Consider the following 22,500-nt stretch of genomic DNA (forward strand, 5'->3'; position numbering starts at 1 on the left):
CGGCGGGAGTTTGTTCGGCTACAATGTTTCTTATCTTTCTGTCTTTTGTCCCTTATATGTTCTCAACGACTGCGGTTATTCACGATCCCTCCCGGCGTCAGTCGCTCACTCGCTCTCTCGCTCTCCCTTTCTCTTACTCTTACTCTTACTCTTACTCTCTCGCTCTTGCTCTCGGTCTTCCTCTCTTGCTCTCGTTCTTCTGTTTTCCTTTTATCCCTTCTAATTCATTCCTTTATTTTCGTCATTCATCATTTTCCCTTTCTCTTCCTTCTTCCAACGCTTGAGTGTCCACGCAGGTGCCAAAAAGGTGTCTGCTTGGCAAGTGTCCAACGTTCGGGACACCTGTTTGGACGGCATCCAAGACGCCGGTATGAAACGCGTCGAAGACTTGTAATACTTGCGCGGATGAGGTCGATGCCATGACCTCGATGCTAAAAGGAACTAAAACGACTGCAACATTCGTCTGACGGGACTGGGCGGGGCAGCTGTAACGACCCGACAGGTGCACAAGCGTATATGTTCCTCACGATGCACCTGCAGCTTCCGGGGCGATATGAATTAAAGTCAATTTTACTATGCTTCGTTTTTTTTTTTTTTTTTTTTTTTTTTGTCACAGTGAGGTCTCTTGCTTTGTTGTAATATGCATAAATTGGGGTGTGGGGGGAGACTGCATATGCATATAAATGGTGCCACAGCATGGGAAATACACTCCGAACATACGCACACACGGACAAACAACCACGGCGCGGTACCTTCAGAGGCATGACAATATCAGATGAATCTACTCTCCTCTAACATCAAGCCGCGTGAGCAACAACTGCACGACCACTGACCGATACATTCCACCTGTCAGCAATGCGAACAGGTTCCTTGGTCGCAGTAACCAGACAGACAAAAAGGCATAACAGACACAAACAATCACTCACAGACAGACAGACACAGACACACATACACACACCTGCAAACGCACAAATAAATCCCCTCCCATACCATACCCGCCCTCGCATTACTTACGCTGGCATCCACCATTTTACCATATGCTCAATATCTCACAAAAGCGTATATGTATATCCACACACACAAACACACACACGCACCCACACATACATGCACATACACACACATACCAACATTTTTTTCATTACTGGATAAATGACGCAACCCTAGAATGTGATACATACATTCGGAATAATTCGCTCACAGGCAAAAATTGTTTCGGGCGCTCCCCACGTTGGGGCGACGCGCAGTTGCCGCCGACGAATGTTTATAAATACGCAATCTAATGCTCACATCAACACGAGTGAAACGGGAGGCTGAGCGAACGAAGATTTTTAAAAAAATGAAACAGACAGGCCAGCGAGATGATGTCCTGGCGGATGCTGGCGACATCTCAGACCTCACCCCGGATAACACGAAGAGTTCCCGTCACCACGGACGTTACGAAATCCACCGTAACACGAGTCCCAAGACAATCGTTGGTGAATTGGATCGCGTACAAAACTTTTTGGAAAATTCTTCGGCTGCTGTTTCATCACCTGAAATCAATTTGCATCCAAAATTAAACCTGTTCATATTCGCAACGTTTCTTTTGAATGCACGCAATTTCCAACAATATGCCGTGATGTAATTCGGCTCAAAATCCCAGTCGCCGGGGAGAGCCGGAGTAGAGTTAAAAGAAATCTTGTAATTGCAAATGTCATTCCATGAAAGAGGTCTTTGAAAACCGTTTGTTGAACACATTTCATCTCGTTCCCATTCAATTCACACAAAGACACATATTTTGAATTACCCTTCATTAAATTTCATTAAAAGTCTTGTTTCGTTTCGGATTGAAGGGAAAAACGAAACGGAAAAAAACGAAAAACAAAATGCTAGAAACGTAAACACACACGCTGAGCTACCACTTTTAATTACACATCCGAATCAATTAGATTCGATGTCAAGGAATGGGGATTGCATTCCGGTAGGCAAAATCATCAATACAAGTTAAATTCATCTAAATAAATCAATGATTCCCCGCCATAAAAAAAATGCTATTGAGAATAAGTGCGTCGTTAAATCGGACCAGAATATCTCTTTACAAAAATTGGCCGAACGAGAGAGCGATATTAATTTTGTTCCTTTCCTTTTTCTTGTCATACAACATTTTTAATTAAGAATCTCGGCGCAGTATGAATTGCGGGTACAGCGTTTTGACTTTGATCTCCGGTACAGTACGGTAAATAAGTTACAGCGCGCCGGGAATTTAATCTCAGCACTGTCATTATTTTGACTCTGGTACATTACCGAAAAACAATTTCCGGTTCAGCATTATCATCACTATCATTGCCTCGACTGAGTTATATCGGGCTTGTGCTTCCCGGTACGCCGCGGTGTACCGGTACACCATTCATTATCCCAGTTCCTGCAGAAGCCCAAGTTGTTATGGACCGGGGTCGCTTGCGCCATCGTTGCTCAACATCGGCATATACAAAATTAGATAAAAACATACATACAGACATGCTTTTATCTATATATGAATCTGTCTATCTATCTATATGTATATACATATACGCATACACGCATATACATATACATATATATACATATATACATACATAATTATATATATATATATATATATATATATATATATATATATATATATATATATATATATATGCATGTATGCATACATATATTATACATGCATATATGCATACATACATACATATACATATGTATGTATACATATATTATACATACATATATGCATATATATACATATATATACATATATATATATACATATATATACATATATATATATATAAAATATACATATAAATATAAATATAAATATATATATATATATATATATATATATATATATATATATATATATATATATATATATATATATATGCGTGCGTGATATCTATACAGCACCCATCATCACAGCTTCAACTAGCAATGTAAGAGGAGCGCGCAGCCTCCAAAGCAAGCAACAGCAGCGGCTTCAGCGTTACCAGCCCCACGCCGCCCGCCGTCGCCGCCGTCGGACCTCCGACAGCAGCGTTGCCAGACAAATCCTAGCATCGTTGTTTGAACTCGCCAATGTTGCCAGACGTGTTCCGAGACGACACACCCAGACCGTGTAACGTCGGATAAACATCACGTCCTTCAATCGTCTTCCGGATTCGCTTCGTCTTCCGCTTTCGGGAGAGGCCGATCGGGAGGGACACCTTCTTACGAGTGTCCGAGGAGAGTCTTGGAGTTATGGGACCGGAAAGGGAAGGAGCGGGAGGGAGAGGGAGAGAGGGTGAGAGGAAGGGAGAGAGGGTGAGAGGGAGGGAGAGAGGGTGAGAGGAAGGGAGAGAGGGTGAGAGGGAGGGAGAGAGGGTGAGAGGGAGGGAGAGAAGGTGAGAGGGAGGGGGAGGGGGGAGGGAGGGAGCGAAGGAAGGAGGGAAGGGGGGAGGGAGCGAAGGAAGGAGGGAAGGAGTGGGGGTAGGATTGAATGGGGAGGTTTTCACGAACTTTAACCCTTTCGGAAAACGTGGGCTGCGTTTCTACGTCTAAAATGAAATCTAGTTATAAACATGATCTACCTTTTTAACTACCCCTCCTTGCCGTACCCTTATGACCTTCCCTCCCCCTCCCCCCTCCACCCCGCCCTTTCCCTAACGAATGCAAAATATCCGAACTTATATCTATCCATCCGATTCTCTTTCCTCCGAGGTGAACATCTCCTCCTCCGAGGTGAACATCTCCTCCTCCTCCTCCTCCTCCTCCTCCTCCTCCTCCTCCTCCTCCTCCTCCTCCTCCTCCTCCTCCTCCTCCTCCTCCTTACCTTCTTCTTCCACCCCTGCCCAAGCCTACCTCCATCTCTACAACTGTTGGCACGCGTTGGCAGAGAAGGCATTTGGTGGCAGCGAAGGGGGTGGTTACCGAGGTTACTTACTTGGTATTCACGCGGCTATGGAACCATTACCCCGATTGGCTTTAACTTTCCAATTTTCAAGGCATTACAACGACGTGAAAATGCTTATAAAGAAGGAGGTTATCAACAAGAAATTTCAATTATTTCCACTCCCCCCCACCCTTCACTCCCCCTTCTCTCCCACCCTCTCTTCTGGCATTGGTACGCAGCAGCTATCAATCTTCCCTTTCTTTTTTCCATCATTCATTCATTTTTTTTCTCCATTTCATTTTTCATGATTTCACATGCATTTCATATTGCTCGAAGGCGTATCGCAATGTTTTACATTTAAGGGTATAAACATGGAAATGATACAGCACGAAATGCGTTTTCCTTGAAAAGAGTTACATAAAAACAAGTAGCTTCACTTTTTCTCGGGAAAAAATGGAGGAAATAAAGGGGGTACTTCTCTCGAGATTATTGCAAGAAACTCTGGAGAGTGAGAGAGAGTGAGAGTGAGAGTGAGAGTGAGAGTGAGAGTGAGAGTGAGAGTGAGAGTGAGAGAGGGGGGGGGAGAGAAAGAGAGAGAGAGAGAGAGAGAGAGAGAGAGAGAGAGAGAGAGAGAGAGAGAGAGAGAGAGAGAGAGAGAGAGAGAGAGAGAGAGAGAGAGAGAGAGAGAGGGGGGGGGGGGGAGAAAAGAGAGGAAAAGAGAGAAAGAGAAAGAGAAAGAGAGAGAGGGGGGAGAGGGGGGGAGAAAGAGAGAGAGAGAGAGAGAGAGAGAGAGAGAGAGAGAGAGAGAGAGAGAGAGAGAGGGGGGGGGGGGGAGAGAAAGAGAGAAAGAGAAAGAGAGAGAGAGAAAGAGAGAGAGGGGGGGGGGGAGAAAGAGAGAAAGAGAAAGAGAGAAAGAGAGAGAGAGAGAGAGAGAGAGAGAGAGAGAGAGAGAGAGAGAGAGAGAGAGAGAGAGAGAGAGAGAGAGAGAGAGAGAGAGAGAGAGAGAGAGAGAGAGGGGGGGGGGGAGAAAGAGAGAAGGAGAGAGAGAAAGAGAGAGAGAGAGAGAGAGAGAGAGAGAGAGAGAGAGAGAGAGAGAGAGAGAGAGAGAGAGAGAGAGAGAGAGAGAGAGAGAGAGAGAGAGAGAGAGAGAGGGGGTGACTTTTGACTTTGACAAGCTCATTGAGACAAGTGGTTACTGAGTGAGTGAGTGCATGTGTGCAAAAATGTACGATAGCCAGTCGGCAGACATTCATCTTCAGATCTTACCAAGCTTACAGCCACTACCAGCTGTCACCAAGCCTAGAGGGGAGACGGAGGAGAGTGGGGGAGTGGGGAGGAGGACGAGGAGAGTCGGGGAAGAGATAGAGAGAGACGGGGGAAGATATGGAGAAGATGCGGGAAGAGATGGAGAGAGATGGGGGGAAGAGATAGAAAAGAGATGTAGAGAGATGGGGAAGAGAAGGGGAAAGAGGAAAATCCAAACCACCCCCTTCCTCCCTAACCATCCCCTCCTTTTTATAATAACAGTATGTAATCTACATATTAATATCACATGTACCAAAGTGGGCGTCGTGAATAGGCAGAAGCGCCTGCCAAGGAAATCTCGAAATGAATTTGAGTCATTCCCTCTCTCGAGCTTTGTCTGCCATTGTGGCCCTTACGCCCGGAGGCTGTAGGGGCGGGTATCGTCTCGCAGGAATAAAGGGAAGGGAAGAGAAGAGAAGAAAAAAAAGAAGAGGGATTCTCTTAGCAAATTTGGAAAGACGATGTGTGTTTACTTTCTTGATGTGTAAATATTTATGTATATGTTGAGGGAGGGAGAAAATTAATAGCAAGAGCAAGCAAGAGAACAAATGAAAGAGGTGTGGGGGGAGGGGGCGAGATAAAACAAGGAAAATACGAACAACAAAAGAATAACACTAATTACAATACACGCAAATACACTCTTCGTTGCCGCAGCTACGAAGACAAAGGACACCATCTTTGCATGCCATCTGTAACAATATCAAAACAAAGAAGAAAAGAAAAAATACGGAATGAGGAGTGAGATGGTAGTGGTTTTGGGGGATGGGGGAGGGGGGTTGAGGATACAAAATGCCCTCATTCCAGAGGAAGTCGCCTCATTTTAAATTTATTCTAGCCTTCTCTCCTTTCCCCTCTTTCCCCTCCCCCCTCCCCCTCTCGAATCCCCAAAAGTATAGTTAAACGAAGAACGAATGCAAGCAACTGCCCCCCCCCCCCTCCAACTTATAAAAAAAGAAGTAATGATCCGTTTTAAAAATTCATATACATTCTTTCCTTCCCTCTTTCACTCACTCACTCATTCATTCTCTATCTTTCTCACCCTCACTCTCACCCTCACTCACACTCACACTCTCACTCACACTCTCTTACTCTTTCGCCGACGTAAAAGTAAGAAAAAAAAACGAGTGATGTTATCCGAGGCAAAGATTTGCATACCGTCCCTTAGCTCGTCAAAAGCCGTCACTTATGATAAAAGGACTCGAAGATAGGGTGAGCTTGGGTGGGGGTGGGGGAGAAGGGGGGGGGGAGCAAGGGTAGGGAGGGAGGGAGGAGGGAAGACAGGGAGGGGAAGGGAAGGAGGGAAGGAGGGAAGGAGGGAAGGAGGGGAGGAGGGGAGGGGGGAGGAGGGAAGAGAGGGAAGGGGAGGGAGGGGAGGGAGGGGAAGGAGGAAGGGAGGTGGAAGGATGGGGAAGAAGGGAGGAGGGAGGAGGAAGGGAGGGAGATGGTAACAGAGAGAAGGGAGAGAGAAACAGGCGGAGAGAGGGAGGGAGGATAGTAGGCGAAAGGTGAGAGACTAACCGGAAGAGGAAAAAAAGGAAGTGCGAGAAAGAAAGAGAAAGAAAGAGAAGGGGGGGGGGAGGGGAGTGAAGGGAAAGAGGGAAGGAAGGAAAGCGTTATGGTAAGAGAAATAGACTAATTGACATGAAGAGACAGGGGGCTACTTATACATCGATCTCTCAGTCAATCCATCAGTATACCTACCAATCTATTCACGCTCATCCATCTACCCATCGATTCATCCACCTCACCCAAAAGCTACCCATCTACTCTGTCTATCCAACCATTCAACCAACCAACCAACCAACCAACCAATCAACCTATCCACTACCCATCTATCCATCCATCACGTAGTTCTTTCAGCGGCCTGCCCTCACTACAAAAATCCACGTATATCCCCTCGGTCGTAATCATGTTAGACACCCGGTTAGTATTCTTGGCCGGAGCGCGGTTGAGGGGAATCGAGGGAGAGGCAACAGACAAACAGACAGACAAACAGAGCCAGAGCCAGACACACACACACACACACACACACACACACACACACGTACGATCCGCTGCCCGAGTTGATTCCTAACAGGAGCTGGGAATATTGTTGAACAGGTTGGGGTTCTGATTTTCTTTTCTTTATCTTTTTCCCTTTTTTGTGTTTTGCTTTTTTGTTTCCCTCCTTCTCTACTCTCTTCTCTTTCTCTTCTTCTCGCCTTCTCTCTCTCTCTCTTTCTCCTACTCTCTTTCTCTCCTTCACTCTCTCTCCCCTACTCTTTTTCTCCTTCACCCCTTCTCACCTTCTCTCTCCCTCTCCTTCTCGTCTATTACTTTGGTTTCGCATTCCTACATCTCTCTGTATATCTGTCTTGGCCTGACTTGTGTGTGTGTCTGTCGACCTCTCAAAATACCTTTTTACTGTATGTTGTGTTTATCCCAGCTCTTCTGGAGTCGTCTTCACCGCATACCTGGAATAAGAATGGAATGTGTTTAAAAGGCAAGAAAATTCATCCGCAATAGGTATATACTCAAGTAAATGCACATAAATAATCACAAAGCATTGTAAACGCCCTACCCGTTCCTTAAACATATGTATTGTTTATCCATCTACCTGCAAACTCCCACACATGTACAATTGACGCCACATACACACATACATACATATATACATACATACACAGACTCTAATAACTGTAGCGAATATTTCTCTGTTTAATACACTGATTATTCACCCATCCGCCTACTCGTTTACTCACTCACTCACTCACTCACTTATAACCTCACAATTTCCACCGCTTGGGGGTTCAACGGGTTAGCAGTTCGTTCACGCACGCACGCAACGTAATGCTAGGAATTCCATCTCCTGCAATTCCTACCCCCCCCCTCCCCTCCCTATACCCTCGAAACACGATAATTCAAACTCATCTCATTCCTCAGTACTATTGCTTTAATCAAAAACAAAATTCAAGAATAAAATGAGCGTATTAAAATTACAATAAAAAAAAATATATCTTTAACAATATATGCACTTATCTTATTTTTTCTTTACCCATTCTAATCTCCGTTTTTCGTCCTTTATCAAAACTCTTCGTTTACGCGCCTTTGCGCATGCAAGTTTTCCACCATTTTTTTTCCACCATCATCTGCACTGCCATCATTATCAGCTCTGTGATAATGATCCAAAGCATAACTATCCTGCAAAAAGGGCTTGCCAAAGACTACGTGCTCTGCAATGAAAAGGTTCTGCAATCACAGCCAATCGCCCGATCGACAAGTGATTGGCTTGCAGTTCAATTGCAATTAGGCGTTTGTTCCTCATCAAAAATTACACACCTTTTGAATTTATATAAACATTAATTATCCAACCAATGAGCGAAGTTAATTAAGCCATAATCCCCCGTAAAATAATAAGTGTCAGGCAAGATGATGCAGAGTATTAGCGCCATCATGCAGATATGCAAATGCAGGGCAATTATAAGACGAAAATCAATTACTTTAAGTGCCAAAGGAATGACGGCCGCCGAGATTATCTTCTGCTGTGAGGAGGAGGAACAAGAAACTGGATATCCGAGGCTTGCAATATATAGATTGTTTGGCAATATGCTCGGGCTCTCTCTCTCTCTCTCTCTCTCTCTCTCTCTCTCTCTCTCTCTCTCTCTCTCTCTCTCTCTCTCTCTCTCTCTCTCTCTCGGATATCTTTACGCAAGCGCACCACAGTCTATAGGAACCGCCGTGTCTAACACACGACACGCCCGCCCCGCCGCCCGCACGCACGCTCAACGCATAGCAACGCAGGCAATCGTTCAACGCGCTCAACGCAACACGCCCCATTATGCCAAGGGAGCCAGTCAGCAAGGAGACCAAATACTGACCACCCTTTAATATAGACAGCGCAGGACACTGGCGATTAAATCTATGGTAATTATCAGAGGAAGATGCTTAATTATCGAACAGGGATATGCAATTCGGTTCCGTTTATTGCAAAGCTGCATAATTACTCGCCGGGTTCCGGTTTAGCCACAATGCGAGGGGCGCCCGCGTTCAAAGCTGGAAACACCTATAGGTTTTGTGTGTGTGTGTGTGTGTGTGTGTGTGTGTGTGTGTGTGTGTGTGTGTGTGTGTGTGTGTGTGTGTGTGTGATGTACACCTTGCACCCGATAGAGTAATAAAACTGCAGACAACTCAATTAATGATACTGATTCTGACAATGCAGAGTGAAGATCTTAAAGAAATACTGAAGGTGGTGGCAAAGACTTCCATAAACGATGATACTACTAATGATAAAGACCCAGTACACAAACAACGATGCTAGTTATATGAATCTAAAATACAAAATTAAATACAGAATTCAAACGATAAAACGATTTACCCCCCCCCCCCTCCTCTTCCCTTTTTAAGCTCGAACCGTTACCCCCCCTCCCCCACCCCCTCCCCCTAGTCGAGTAGAGACGATAGACCGACGACCAATGCAATCATCAACAAAGTATTCCGATCAATTGCAGCGGAATCGGCAAAATCCTCGTGCGTTGCCATCAACTGCGCCCGGTAATTAAGCTAATGAAAAACTCTACCGGTTGCTTTTCAAACAACAAAGAAAAAAAAGGTAAATATATAAATACGGAAAGGAAATCACTCTCCCGTAACTCCTACATCTATTCGAGTCATCCAGAACGGAAATCTACCGTAGCTTAAAAAATCTATTTTATTTAAATAAAAATGGATGTCATTTACATCGTCTGCAAGATCCAAAAACATTAAACACTTTTTTTTACAACTATACTATTTTTTTGTCTTTTTATATTCTGACTTATTTCCGAGTCGACCATCCACAGCCATATAATATTAAAATTCACCCTTACCTCTACCCCCCACCACCACCCCTCCGATCACCACCACGTACACCCATTCAAAACCCCACATCCCCATCCCTGTACCAACCAACCCCAACCCACCCCACACCCACCCCACTCGCTCCCCACTTACCGCAAATCACGCGCCGCTGTTATTTGCAGGAAAAACATATGATAACCGTTATCGCCTGGACAGTTATCTGAGCGCGCGGTACCTCTGTTCTCCGGGCGCGGTAAGTCTTCGAAAGCGACGGTTGTGAGCCGGGAGTCACATCCGAGGAGGAGAAACTTCCCTCAAGTCTGAAGCAGCAACTCCATTGTGTACAGAGGAAAAAATTGGATGCATCTGTATCACACCCCTCAACCCCTCCCCCCAACCCCCCATGCTTCTACCCTTTTATCCTTACCCCCCCCCCCCACCCGTTTTCCTATTCTTGCCTCACCCTACCCTATCCTTTCCTTACTTCACCCTCCCTCCCTCCGTTTTTTTGGACCTTTTCCCTTATATTTTTGTGATTTTTTTTTTCCTTTTCTTCTTTTATCTTCTTTCCGTTATGTTCAGAGTTATAGCTATTCATGTTACCTTTGATGTGTTTTCTGAAAGTGCAAAGTATCAAGAGAAGAAAATCAAGAACACTTGGAAAATAAAAGATACATGGAATACGCATTAGTATATATTCATATGCACATACATGTATACACACACGTACACTCATGCACACACATTGTGTGTGTATGTGTGTGTGTATGTGTGTGTGTATGTATGTGTATGTGTGTGTGTGTGTGTGTGTGTGTGTGTGTGTGTGTGTGTGTGTGTGTGTGTGTGTGTGTGTGTGTGTGTGTGTGTGTGTGTGTGTGTGTGTGTACATATATGTATATACACATATGAATAACCAACAAAATATCGACACAAACCCCAAGAGAGAACACACACGCGAATACAATTCAATCACAAAAAGAAAGCGAGATAGATATTAACAATCTCGGTCCCCACGTAGTTTTCCCTCCGCCTAACATGCCGGCCTTGATAAAGCCAACTCTCCCCTTTGTTCTCTACAGTGAATACAGCCCTCTCACAACCCCCCCCCCCCTTGCTCCCTACCCCCCGCGACCCCAACTTCACCCCCCCTACACGCACTTTCTACTATACGCACTACAACAAAAACAATCCCCTCCACATATACATATTTTCTCTTTCGGATATGTCGGAATATGTATGTGTGTGTGTGTGTGTGTGTGTGTGTGTGTGTGTGTGTGTGTGTGTGTGTGTGTGTGTGTGTGTGTGTGTGTGTGTGTGTGTGTGTGTGCTTAATCCTAAGTGTCTCACCTGGAACATCCTTGAAGTATCGGTACCCTTCTTACCCCCCCCCCCCATATCCAAAGGTATTTAGGGGGAACACCAGTAGATTACCGATTACCTGTACCAGTTAACAGTAGGGTTAGTACTCTAGCACACACACACACACACACACACACACACACACACACACACACACACACACACACACACACACACACACACACACTCTCTCTCTCTCTCTCTCTCTCTCTCTTCTTTATCTACCTTTTATATATAAATATAAATATATATGTATACATATTTTTTTTGTTTTTGTTTATAGCATCTATATCGTTATCTCCTTCCTTCCATTCTCCCCTCTCTCCCTCCCTTTCCCTGTCCCCCTCTCTTCCCTCCCTTTCCAATCTCCCTCTCTTCCTCGCCCTCCCGTTTTCTCTCCTCGCGTACAACTAAAACCCTGTATCCCGCCACTACAACATGGAAGCTACAAAGCAAATACTCGATCTCCATGTCAACAACTCTACCTGATTATGGCGCCATCAGGTGAGACGGAAAAAGGAGAGAGAGAGAGAGAGAGAGAGAGAGAGAGAGAGAGAGAGAGAGAGAGAGAGAGAGAGAGAGAGAGAGAGAGAGAGAGAGAGAGAGAGAGAGAGAGCGAGAAGGACGGGGGGAGGGGGGGGGGAGGGGGAGAGGGGGAGGGAGAGGGGGAGGGAGAGGGGGAGAGAGGGAGGGAGGGAGAGAGAGAGAGGGGGGGGGGTGAGAAGGAGAGACGGCTACGAAAGAAAGTCAGAGACAAGATACAAGAGAAGGAAAAAGGGAAAAAAGAAAAATAGAAAAAAAAGGAGTGGGGGACGAGCTACACCAAAGGCAGAACCAAAAGGGAAAAAATATCACACCCATTAGGTCACAGGAGCAATGTAGTCGCCGCGGGAACGTTAACAAAGGTCACTAACCACTGAGAGAGAGGCGATTGTCTCACACAACGACACAATCACCAAGTTCCAAAGACCAAGAGAACAAACTGCCTCACAATCACCGAAGACCACACAACGCAACAATCCACACATTCCAAGGGCCCAAGAGACAAAAAAGACTGTTTCGCGTTGCAGTACAATCACCCACAACCTCAAACAACGACACAATCACCAAAGACTATCAACAGATCAGCCTGTGTCACCCAATGACAAAATCACCTCATTAGCCATTAGCCATTAGCCCCTCCCCTCCCCCTCCCCACATTTCCTAATTACACACTAAACAATAAGACAAGTTTGATGTTTGCGTGATGAGGATGGTGTTAACGTCTGTCGGGTCGGGTTACAAGACTTAATATACTATAATATCGCTTATTCAGCGCCATCTGTTGTGGGGGGGATGAATGGAGGGAAAGAAAGATGGAAGGATGCTATGGGGAAAGGAAGTAGATAAAAGAAGGAAAAGAAAGGAAACTATACATCATATATATACATACATATAGAAAACTATATATATATACATATATATAAATATAAATATATATAAATATTTATATATATATATATATATATATATATATATATATATATATATAAATCATCCTCAACTTTCACGAACTTTCAATCAATCAAATTTTCTCCACATAAAAAATAATGTGCCACTTTTCCTTCCCCCCCAAAAAATAATAACGATGCATAACTCAAGAGATCCAGAATTATATATATATATATATATATATATATATATATATATATATATATATATATATGTATGTGTGTGTGTGTGTGTGTGTGTGTGTGTGTAAGTGTGTGTATGTCTGTGTGTGCATTTTCCTAATAGAAAATTTTCTTAAAAAGATTTCCAAAACGATCGCTCTCACCGCAAGCGACGTCGTGCTTCTCCTCACACTCCAATCATGTAAATCAACAAACTCGAGTGAAAGGTATACATATTTTTTTAAAGGTTTCTTTCCTCCCTTCTCTTCTGTTCTGCTCCATTTCCTATTCATTTTCCTTCACTTTATCACGTTTTTCTTCTCGTCATACTTTTTATAATTCGTACGATGTTTAATTCCTTTCACCTTTCCTCTGCAACTTCCCCTCTTCCTCCTCTCACCCCCATCCCCATCTTCCTCCTCCTTTCCCCTCTCTTTCTCTACTTCCTCATCCTTATCTACTTCCTTCATTAATCCCTCTCCTCCCCTTCTTCTTCTTCTTCTTCTTCTTCTTCTTCTTCTTCTTCTTCTTCTTCTTCTTCTTCTTCTTCTTCTTCTTCTTCCTCCTCCCCCTCCTCCTCCCCTCCTCCTCCTCCTCCTCCTCCTCCTCCTCCTCCTCCTCCTCCTCCTCGTGTGTCCCTTGTTTCCCGAAAGGAAGACTTAATTTGTTGTAGTTGCTCGGCGCTCCATCTAAGCGAACGGTTGGATAATGCATCGCTTATTAGCTCTGTTGTTGTTGCATTCCATTGGTGATCCGGAGGTGCTGCGCTCTAGACAGATAGATTGATTGATTGATAGATAGCAAGATAGATAGACACGTATAAAAATAGATAGCAAGATAGATAGACACGTATAAAAATAGATAGCAAGATAGATAGACACGTATAAAAATAGATAGCAAGATAGATAAATAGATAAATAGAGTGAGTGAGAGAGAGAGAGAGAGAGAGAGAGAGAGAGAGAGAGAGAGAGAGAGAGAGAGAGAGAGAGAGAGAGAGAGTGTGTGTGTGTGTGTTTGATTCGCTCTTCGTTCCTACTTGGACTTTATGCCCCCCCCCCCTTTCCTCTAGCTACCTATCGCCCGACAGCTGCGACGACTCTCCTCCACCCTCACTTACGCCCACGCCCAACCGCACCCATACGGCCCTACCCAGACTCCTTAAAACCAGGTGGACTCATTACTCACTCATCCATTCACATGCTCACATACACATACACATACACACGCAAAAAAAAAATATTTTAAGATAAATATCATAACTCCGACGTCTCGAGCGGAGAGAGAGAGAGAGAGAGAGAGAGAGAGAGAGAGAGAGAGAGAGAGAGAGAGAGAGAGAGAGAGAGAGAGAGAGAGAATGTGGGTGAGAGGGGGGGGAATCCCCTCCCACAGTGAAATAATACCATCCATCAAAGGCTTCTCATGCATTACCGCACGGGAATCATTCCTGAAATGTAATAGCAAATGTAATCATATTACGAATTGAAAAAAAAATGTTTATAACAATAATTACACAACATAAAGGCAGACAAACGAATCCTCCTAAAAATAAAAAATAAAAAAGTATTAAAAAAAAACAGAAAGAAAATAATAATTAAATGCGAATCCGCCTGGCCATTTCCCGACACTAATCTAATCTCTCGTAAGCCAAATCAAAATTTCCCCCAACAATATATATACGTATATATTTACTGGAAAGACGAAAATGACGCGACGGGCGGGATGTGACTGTACCGGTTCTAGCTCCCGGTTCAGTCCCGAGTCTGTCCTCGCACCGGTCCATCTTTCTTCTCCCATTCCCTTCTTCATTCCACTTCTCCCCTCTTCTTCCCTTCCCTCTCTCTCCCCTTTAATTCTCCCTTTCCACCTCCACCTTTCTTTCTTTCTCTCCTCTTTTCCCTTCCTCGCTCCCACTTCCCCTTCCTTCTTTCTTTCCTTCCTTCCTTCCCCCACCCCCCACCACGCCTCATGAGCTGCCACTGTACCGAATCTCTCTCACGCACGGACGAAAACGACAATTCTACACTAATAATGCGTTGTGCAGTGAGTTCTATTTAGAATGAGTGTTGTCTTATTTCTCCTCATTCTTTTTTTATCATCTCAATCCTTATTGCTTTCCCCATTCTTCTTGTCTTTCAGCATTTCTTTTTATTCTTCTCATTCCTCGTTTCTCATTTTTCTCTTCCACTGCTGAGATTATCTTTCTTCTCATTCTTCTACTCCTTTCATATTTCTTCTCATTCTCCTTCGCATCCTCCTATTCCTTCTACGTCGGTGATAAAATACAACTATGTAAGGGAGGGAATATGAGAGAGGGTAACAGGGGAGGGAAATGTGAGAGGGGAGGGGGTATAGGAAATTAAAATGTATGGAGGAAGGAGGGAATAATAGGGAAGGGAATGTGAAAGAAGGAAGGAAGGAAGGAAGGAAGGAAGGAAGGAAGGAAGGAAGGAAGGAAGGAAGGAAGAAAGGAAGGAGGGAAGGACGGAAGGGAAGAAGGAGACGGAGAGCGAGAGGAGGAGGAAGAGAAAGAGAGAGAGATAGGAGATAAAAATAGAAAGGGGAGAAGGAAAACAAAAGAGCAAGCGGTATGAGAGAGATAGAGAGAGGGGAAAGAGATGAAGAGAAGGAAAGGAAAGGGGAGGGGAAAATAGGAGGGGAGGATGATGGGGGGGAGGGGTTCTCCACTACGCTTCCATTAATTAAATAGCTCTCGTATCTAAAATTGGATCTTATCACACGTTAGGTTCTCTGGTGAGAATTGCCCCGGCACAGTCCGCTATATCTCTCTCTCTCTCTCTCTCCCTTTCTCTCTCTCTCTCTCTCTCTCTCTCTCTCTCTCTCTCTCTCTCTCTCTCTCTCTCTCTCTCTCTCTCTCTCTCTCTCTCTCTCGCTCTCTCTTTCATAAACATGCGTTAATACATGTACATACACATGTGCACTCTTGGTACAGATGCGTACAGGAAATAGCATTGCTAATTTTCACATTAAGAAAATGTGATGATGGTGATGGAAGTAATATCATAATTATGAAAATAACGATCATTGATGGTTATAATGACGATGATGGTTGTGGTGATGATAATCATTGTGCTGTTGGCAAAATGAAAAATAAAATCCAGTCATGAGAATTGTAACAAAACAATCATTTATGCATGAGGAGGTAAGTGAAAGGTATTGAAATAGAATTAATTTCATACTGATATTGGCACAAAACAGCCACGAGATTAATCACTTGCATTATTGCTATCACTATCATTCTCATCATAGTAATATAGTAATGGTGATGATGATGGTGGTGGTGGTGGTAGTGTTAGTGGTAATAGTATTGGTAGTATTAGTAGTAATGTTAGAAGTAGTGGTAATAATAATAATAATAATAATAATAATAATAATAATAATAACAATAATAATAATAGCTGTTACAATAATACCAATAGTTAGAACGCCAATAACATCAACAAATATAATAATCATTATAATAATATCAATAATGACAATAATAACAAAAATAACTTTACAATAAAAAAAAAACATTAAAAAGAACAAAATTCACCCAAACAAAAAACAACCACAACACCACACACAACCACCACTCGCAAGCAAACAAGCCAGTAAATAAGTCCGAACAAAAATTGAAATCCATCCATTTTCAAATCCGACGACCAGGACGAGCGAACGAGGCAGTTGCAACGAGCGAGCGCCACGACTCAGCTTCTACGAGCTAACGGCTTCGGAGCAACATGGCGGCGGGTGGCTTGCTTGTGGAATCTCCTCAAGCAAGCAAGCAAGCAAGCAAATAAAGACAGTCGACGCCGCGAGCGATTTCGCCGAGCATACGACAGCTGAGCCGGAAGTGTGACCTTTGCATGAAGGTGATGGTGATAGTGATGATGGTGATGTTGATGGTGGGGATAATAATGCTAATACTAGTAAGATGATGATAAGTAACCAAATCAAATCCGAGTCAGTCATGCTACAATCGTACAACCCCACTTGCCTTGCCCCCCCCCTCCCTATCCATCCCACCTGTCATACCCCCTCACATCCCTATCCATCCTATCTATCACAACCCCACCCCTCATATCCTCAACCCCTACCCCCCCATTCCCCATTCCCCATTCCCCTCCCCCAACCCGCCCCCATCCCGACGGCAACTAGGTGCTTAGTCACAGTAGGGGAAAGCGGGTTTTATATCATGACACTAAATTGTACTTTTTTTTCCTCCTATCATACTTTCAAGATTTGCAATGACAGCCAAAAGTTCTCGACAATTATGAACAACAGTGGAAAAAAAACAGCGAACCGTCATCATCATACTTGTAAAATATATCAACGTAATGTAAAATGTATATTAACGACGGTTGATTGCAATAAGCGAAAAATTACTACAATAACAATACAACATTATCGAGAGAGAGAAAAAAAAACAATTAATAACTATGACCGGCAAATCAGAACACGAACAATAATCAAACTTAATGAAATTAAACTAAAATACACAAATGAACAAATAAAAAAAAAAAAAAAAAAAAAACTGATCCCTTTGTATTATCAGAAGCTTATTGCGTCACCGATACAGCTTAGCATCGTCGGGCAACAAAAACGCAACAATCATCGGGGGTTTTACCGAGTTTTTATCAAGCGGAGGCAGAGATATCGCGGAGGGTACTTATCAACGAGAGGTTAGAAAAATGGAAAAATGATTTTTCTCGCTCGCTTATCGCTGTACTGTCTTTTTTAACGAGAGATTTCAGAGCTGTTTTAGGAGATTATCTATATTTGAATGAGTGGGTAATACAATACTTGTAGGTGTAAATGTAAATGTAAATGCAAATGTATATGTATATATATGTTTATATATATATATATATATATATATATATATATATATATATATATATAACAATTATTACAAGTAAAAGACAAAACTATGCGGAAAGCAAAGTGAATAACCCTAACGTCCTAAAAAAAAAAATCTACAAACCAAGCCCCGATAAGTGATCGTTCTTGTCTTTCCTAATCCACCGCCAAGAACCATTCTGTCTTCAACTCGCGCTTATCTCCGAGCGCCTTGGAAGCAGTAGTCAGTAGGTGCCACCTTAAGGGAACTCCTACACACGTGCCTCCCTGCTTGTCTGCCTGCTGACTGCTTGTCTACCAACCACCTGCTCATGTCACGCACCACAGCGATGATGGACGGCTAAAAAATCATGTTATTCAGCTCCTTGTACCTTGTAAAAGGTTTGAAATTTGTTTGGAAATCTTTTTTGGGGAAAAAAACGCCAAGAGTATATACCGTCACTCTGACAAGCACTTTAGGTGGCTATCATACTATTAAAACAATTTTCTCAATCTAGTCTATAAATTTAAACATGTCATATAAAAACAATGGGAATACATAATGACTTTTTGGACAAAAAACAAATAAATGTATAAGTAAAAGATGTCGAGGGCAATATACTCTATAAATCTCAAACAAGAACATCAACTGACATCATTGGTATTTTGGGATGATATTTGCAAAGGCGCTAAGAACAATTCTTAAAACTGCTACAACCAGCTTCAAAGAAAATAGTAGCAGCCTTTTGGGAATACAGACGCCATATTTTTCCATCGCATTATTTTGCTGAGTAAATTCTGGGAATGTCTCGTTTAAAACGTGTTTTGTGTTGATGCTTGCTCGCTCTCGCTCTCTCTCTCTCTCTCTCTCTCTCTCTCTCTCTCTCTCTCTCTCTCTCTCTCTCTCTCTCTCTCTCTCTCTCTCTCTCTCTCTCTCTCTCTCTCTCTCTCTCTTCGTCTTAACAAAGCCAATTGAACGTAATAAATTCAATTTTGATTCTCAAGATTGGACATCCTGAGAAAGCCCTCAACCACACGGAGCTCTTCAATCGTGCAACTTCGATCCTTATTGCTACCCTCGTTACAAAAAAAAGAGAGAAAAAAACATATAACTTCAATTCTAATACCTAGACCCCCCTAATCTCCATCCTTCTCTCTCCCCCTCTCATCCCTTTTTCTCTCACCCATCATAAAATCTTTCCTTCTCACTCTCCTGCCCCCTCCTCCCTTCTTCTCTCACCCATCAATCAACACCCCCCTCCCTTCTCTACCCCTACCCAGGCACAACACAAAAGAAAACGGAGCGCGAAAAAAAAACTCTGCTACGTCAAGGAAAAGAAAACCGGAAGTGGGTCTCAAGTCAGCTGATTTGTTCGAATGCTCTCGTGTTCTTTCTTTCTCTCTCTTTCTCTTTCTCTCCCTCCCTCTCTCTCTCTCTCCCTCCTTCTTTCTGCCTCCCTCCCTCTCCCTCTCCCTCTCTCTCCCTCTCCCTCTCCCCCCTCTCTCTCTCCCTCTCTCTCTCTCTCTCTCTCTCTCTCCCTCCCTCTCTCTCTCTCTCTCTCTCTCTCTCTCTCTCTCTCTCTCTCTCTCTCTCTCTCTCTCTCTCTCTCTCTCTCTCTCTCTCTCTCCCTCCCTCCCTCTGTCTCTCGTCGTGAAAGTTGACTCCGCGACTCTTGCTCTTTAGTTTCCATATTCATTTGTTATGAATAGAGATAGTCGGTCGGTGAGGGATGGAAATTTTGTTGTATGTTTGTGTGCATATCCCCCCTTCCCCTCATCCTCTCCCTCCCTCTCTCTCTCTCTCTCTCTCTCTCTCTCTCTCTCTCTCTCTCTCTCTCTCTCTCTCTCTCTCTCTCTCTCTCTCTCTCTTGCAAGGAAGAAACAGAGATTTGTGGACGAAATTGAGCGACGTGCGAGTGCGCGCAAGGCACGGGCAAAGGTAAGTGTACATCTAATATGTCTGCTGGATGTTAAACATGACTATTACGGAAGCGAAATGTTAGGGTGGGGGCGGGGGTCAGCGATCACAAAGAAGGGGGGGAGGGGAAGAATGTGTGTGTGTGTGTGTGTGTGTGTGTGTGTGTGTGTGTGTGTGTGTGTGTGTGTGTGTGTGTGTGTGTGTGTGTGTGTGTGTGTGTGTGTGTGTGCGCGCGCGCGCGCGCGTGTACACAAAACCGAGAACGTGCGAGCGAGGGAGGGAGGGAGGGAGAGAACACTCCTCTTCATATTCCATTCCCACATCTTCCTCCCGATTCTTTTTCTTCTCGAAACGCCACACAAAAAAGAAACATAATTTGTGTTTCCATTCACATCGAACCTCGTTTACTTTCAGATAATTGGTGGCTATTAAAAATATTTGCATATTTTTGCCCCCTTTTCTCGTCTGATTTCTGCATTTATCGATAATTATTTCTTTTTTCTCTTTTTTCGCGTCTCTCTTCGTTTTACAGTATTTATATATTCATATATATATTTATATATATTCTCTCTCCCTCTCTCTGTGTTCATTATCAATTTATGCTTTCTCTTTCTCTCTCTTTTCATTTTCATCTCTCTTGCTCTGCCCCCCCCCCCTCTCTCTCTCTCTCTCTCTCTCTCACTTTTTTTTTCTTTTCCTTGTCTCACTGTGTCCCCCCCCCCGCTTCCCCTTCTCCCCTCTCTTTTAATATGGCGTGCAACACCTAACCTAACAAGCACAAGCAGACATCTCCCATGGAACTTTCTCGTGACGGTTCTAAAGCAATCTCGTTTCTCTCCGCTTTCGTTTTCTTCATCTTTTTTCATCATCATCATTCTGCTTTTTCTTGCTTTTTTCTATCTCTTTGTATATCTTAGGACGTGACTGCGGCTTTCAGAAATTTGATTTTCACTTTAATTTCTGAATCGTTTTACACACACACACACACACACACACACACACACACACACACACACACACACACACACACAGAACCTCTTTCTTCCCCCCTCCCCTATCAACTCCTCTCCTCATCCTCCCTATCTCTTTTCATTTATTTTCTTTTCCTTTTTTCCCCCTTTCTGTATTAGTCTCCCCTCATGAATTCTCCATTTAGCACTTCCCGTTTTCCCTGAAGCCATTTACAGGTAGGTTCCATCATCGGATAGTTCAGAGCCGCGCGCATTCAATTTCCTAAAGGCTTAACAGAATTTGAGTCAATCCTCCACAAGATCAACAAAGTAGATCCAATCCTCCAATACTGCATCAGAAAAAGATTCCAATCCCTATAAGCTTACTAAAGACGGATTCAACCGTATACAAGTTTGCCAACAAATCGAATCTCTAAGCCGATCAAAACTCTGCACTGAGCTATCACGAAAGCAAAGCCTCATCAGTAAATTTGTCTAGAGTAAGCGGGGGGGGGGGGGGGAAAAGTAATAGTTCTAAATAAAACTATAAAAGATACATACATACACAGTAATACGAATGCCCCCACCCCCCCTCCGGAAAAATCGATGATCGAGGATGTAGTAAATTCTAGTGCGAGGGGTAAGGGGTGGGGTTGGGGTATGATGAAAGGGGAAAAGGGGGAAGGGGGGAAGGAGAAGGAAAAGGGGGAAGGGAGGAGGAGGAGGAGGAGGAGGAGGAGGAGGAGGAGGAGGAGGAGGAGGAGGGGGGGGGAGAATTAGAGGAAAAACCGCGAGGAATATATCATTAGTAGCATTATTCTTAGAATCATAAGTAATAAAGAGGAGGGGAAGGAGGAGGAGGTGGTGGTGGTAATGGTGGTGAAGGAAGAGGATCAGCAGAAGGAAGAGGAAGAAGAAGGGGGAAGGGAAAAGGCAGAGGTCAAGAAAATGAAGTTAATGATGATAAAAGCGGAAAGAGAGAGAAGAGAAAGTAGTGCAATTTGCAAGATCTGAGGAAGGAGAAAAATTCTGCACCGGAAGTCTGTTCCACCTTCTGGAAGCTTCAAAAGTACAAATCCTCAAGTTGATCCCATCTCTGACATGCGCTTTCTCTCTCTCTCCCTCTTCCTCTCCCTATCTCTTTCTCACCTTCTAGGTGAGAAGAAGAAAGAGGAAGAAAAGGAAGAAAGATGAAGATAAGAAAGGAAGAATGACGAAGAGAAAGAGAAGGGGAGGGAAACAGGAAGATTTGAAGGAGGAAAACGAGAAAGAGGAAGCAAATGAGGAGGAGGAGAGAGAGAGAGCAAGAGAGAGAGAGAGAGAAAAGGGGGAGTATTCAAATGGACCTGAACAGAAAACGCAATTTAAAGAAATGGGAAGAGAGAAAGGCAAATTCATCCAATGAAGAAGACAAAGAGAGAAAGGGGGGGACTGAAAGAAATAGAAGATGAATATGAGAAAGGGGAAAGCAATCTAGATATGGAAAAGTACCTTCTCTCTCTCTCTCTCTCTCTCTCTCTCTCTCTCTCTCTCTCTCTCTCTCTCTCTCTCTCTCTCTCTCTCTCTCTCTCTCTCACAAATAGATCACTTCAAATCCAAGACCCCCCTCTCTTCAAAAAAGGGGAGAAAAAAAAATCCTTCGCAAAACAGGTTAAAAAATTATACAAATTAATAAACACACGCCATTTCATAGAGTAAGATAAAAAACAAAAATAAAAGGAAAAAAGCCCAAGCACTTATCTTAAACATCACCAACTTGTGCGAGAAGTATTT

General features: G+C 43.5%; 1 protein-coding gene across 17 annotated transcripts in view; it reads right to left on the reverse strand.

Moving 5' to 3' along the window:
- Positions 1-22,500, reverse strand: part of LOC122245868 (TOX high mobility group box family member 4-A) — a 1,066,433-nt gene that overhangs the window by 183,563 nt on the left and 860,370 nt on the right. For 8 of the 17 annotated variants that reach the window (XM_086540812.1, XM_086540813.1, XM_086540807.1 and 5 more), the window contains one exon: positions 7,591-7,647. The exons of the other annotated variants lie outside the window; for them this stretch is intronic. Coding sequence is in view for 4 of the 8 variants with exons in the window: in XM_086540802.1 (XP_086396928.1) it covers positions 7,591-7,647 (57 nt within the window). In the remaining 4 variants the exon portion in view is untranslated. The remainder of the gene's footprint in view (positions 1-7,590; positions 7,648-22,500) is intronic. 17 annotated transcript variants of the gene reach the window in all.

The sequence above is a fragment of the Penaeus japonicus genome, unplaced genomic scaffold (assembly GCF_977035675.1).
Source record: "Penaeus japonicus unplaced genomic scaffold, GWHDUDI00000001_assembly GWHDUDI00000010, whole genome shotgun sequence".
NCBI lineage: Eukaryota > Metazoa > Arthropoda > Malacostraca > Decapoda > Penaeidae > Penaeus > Penaeus japonicus.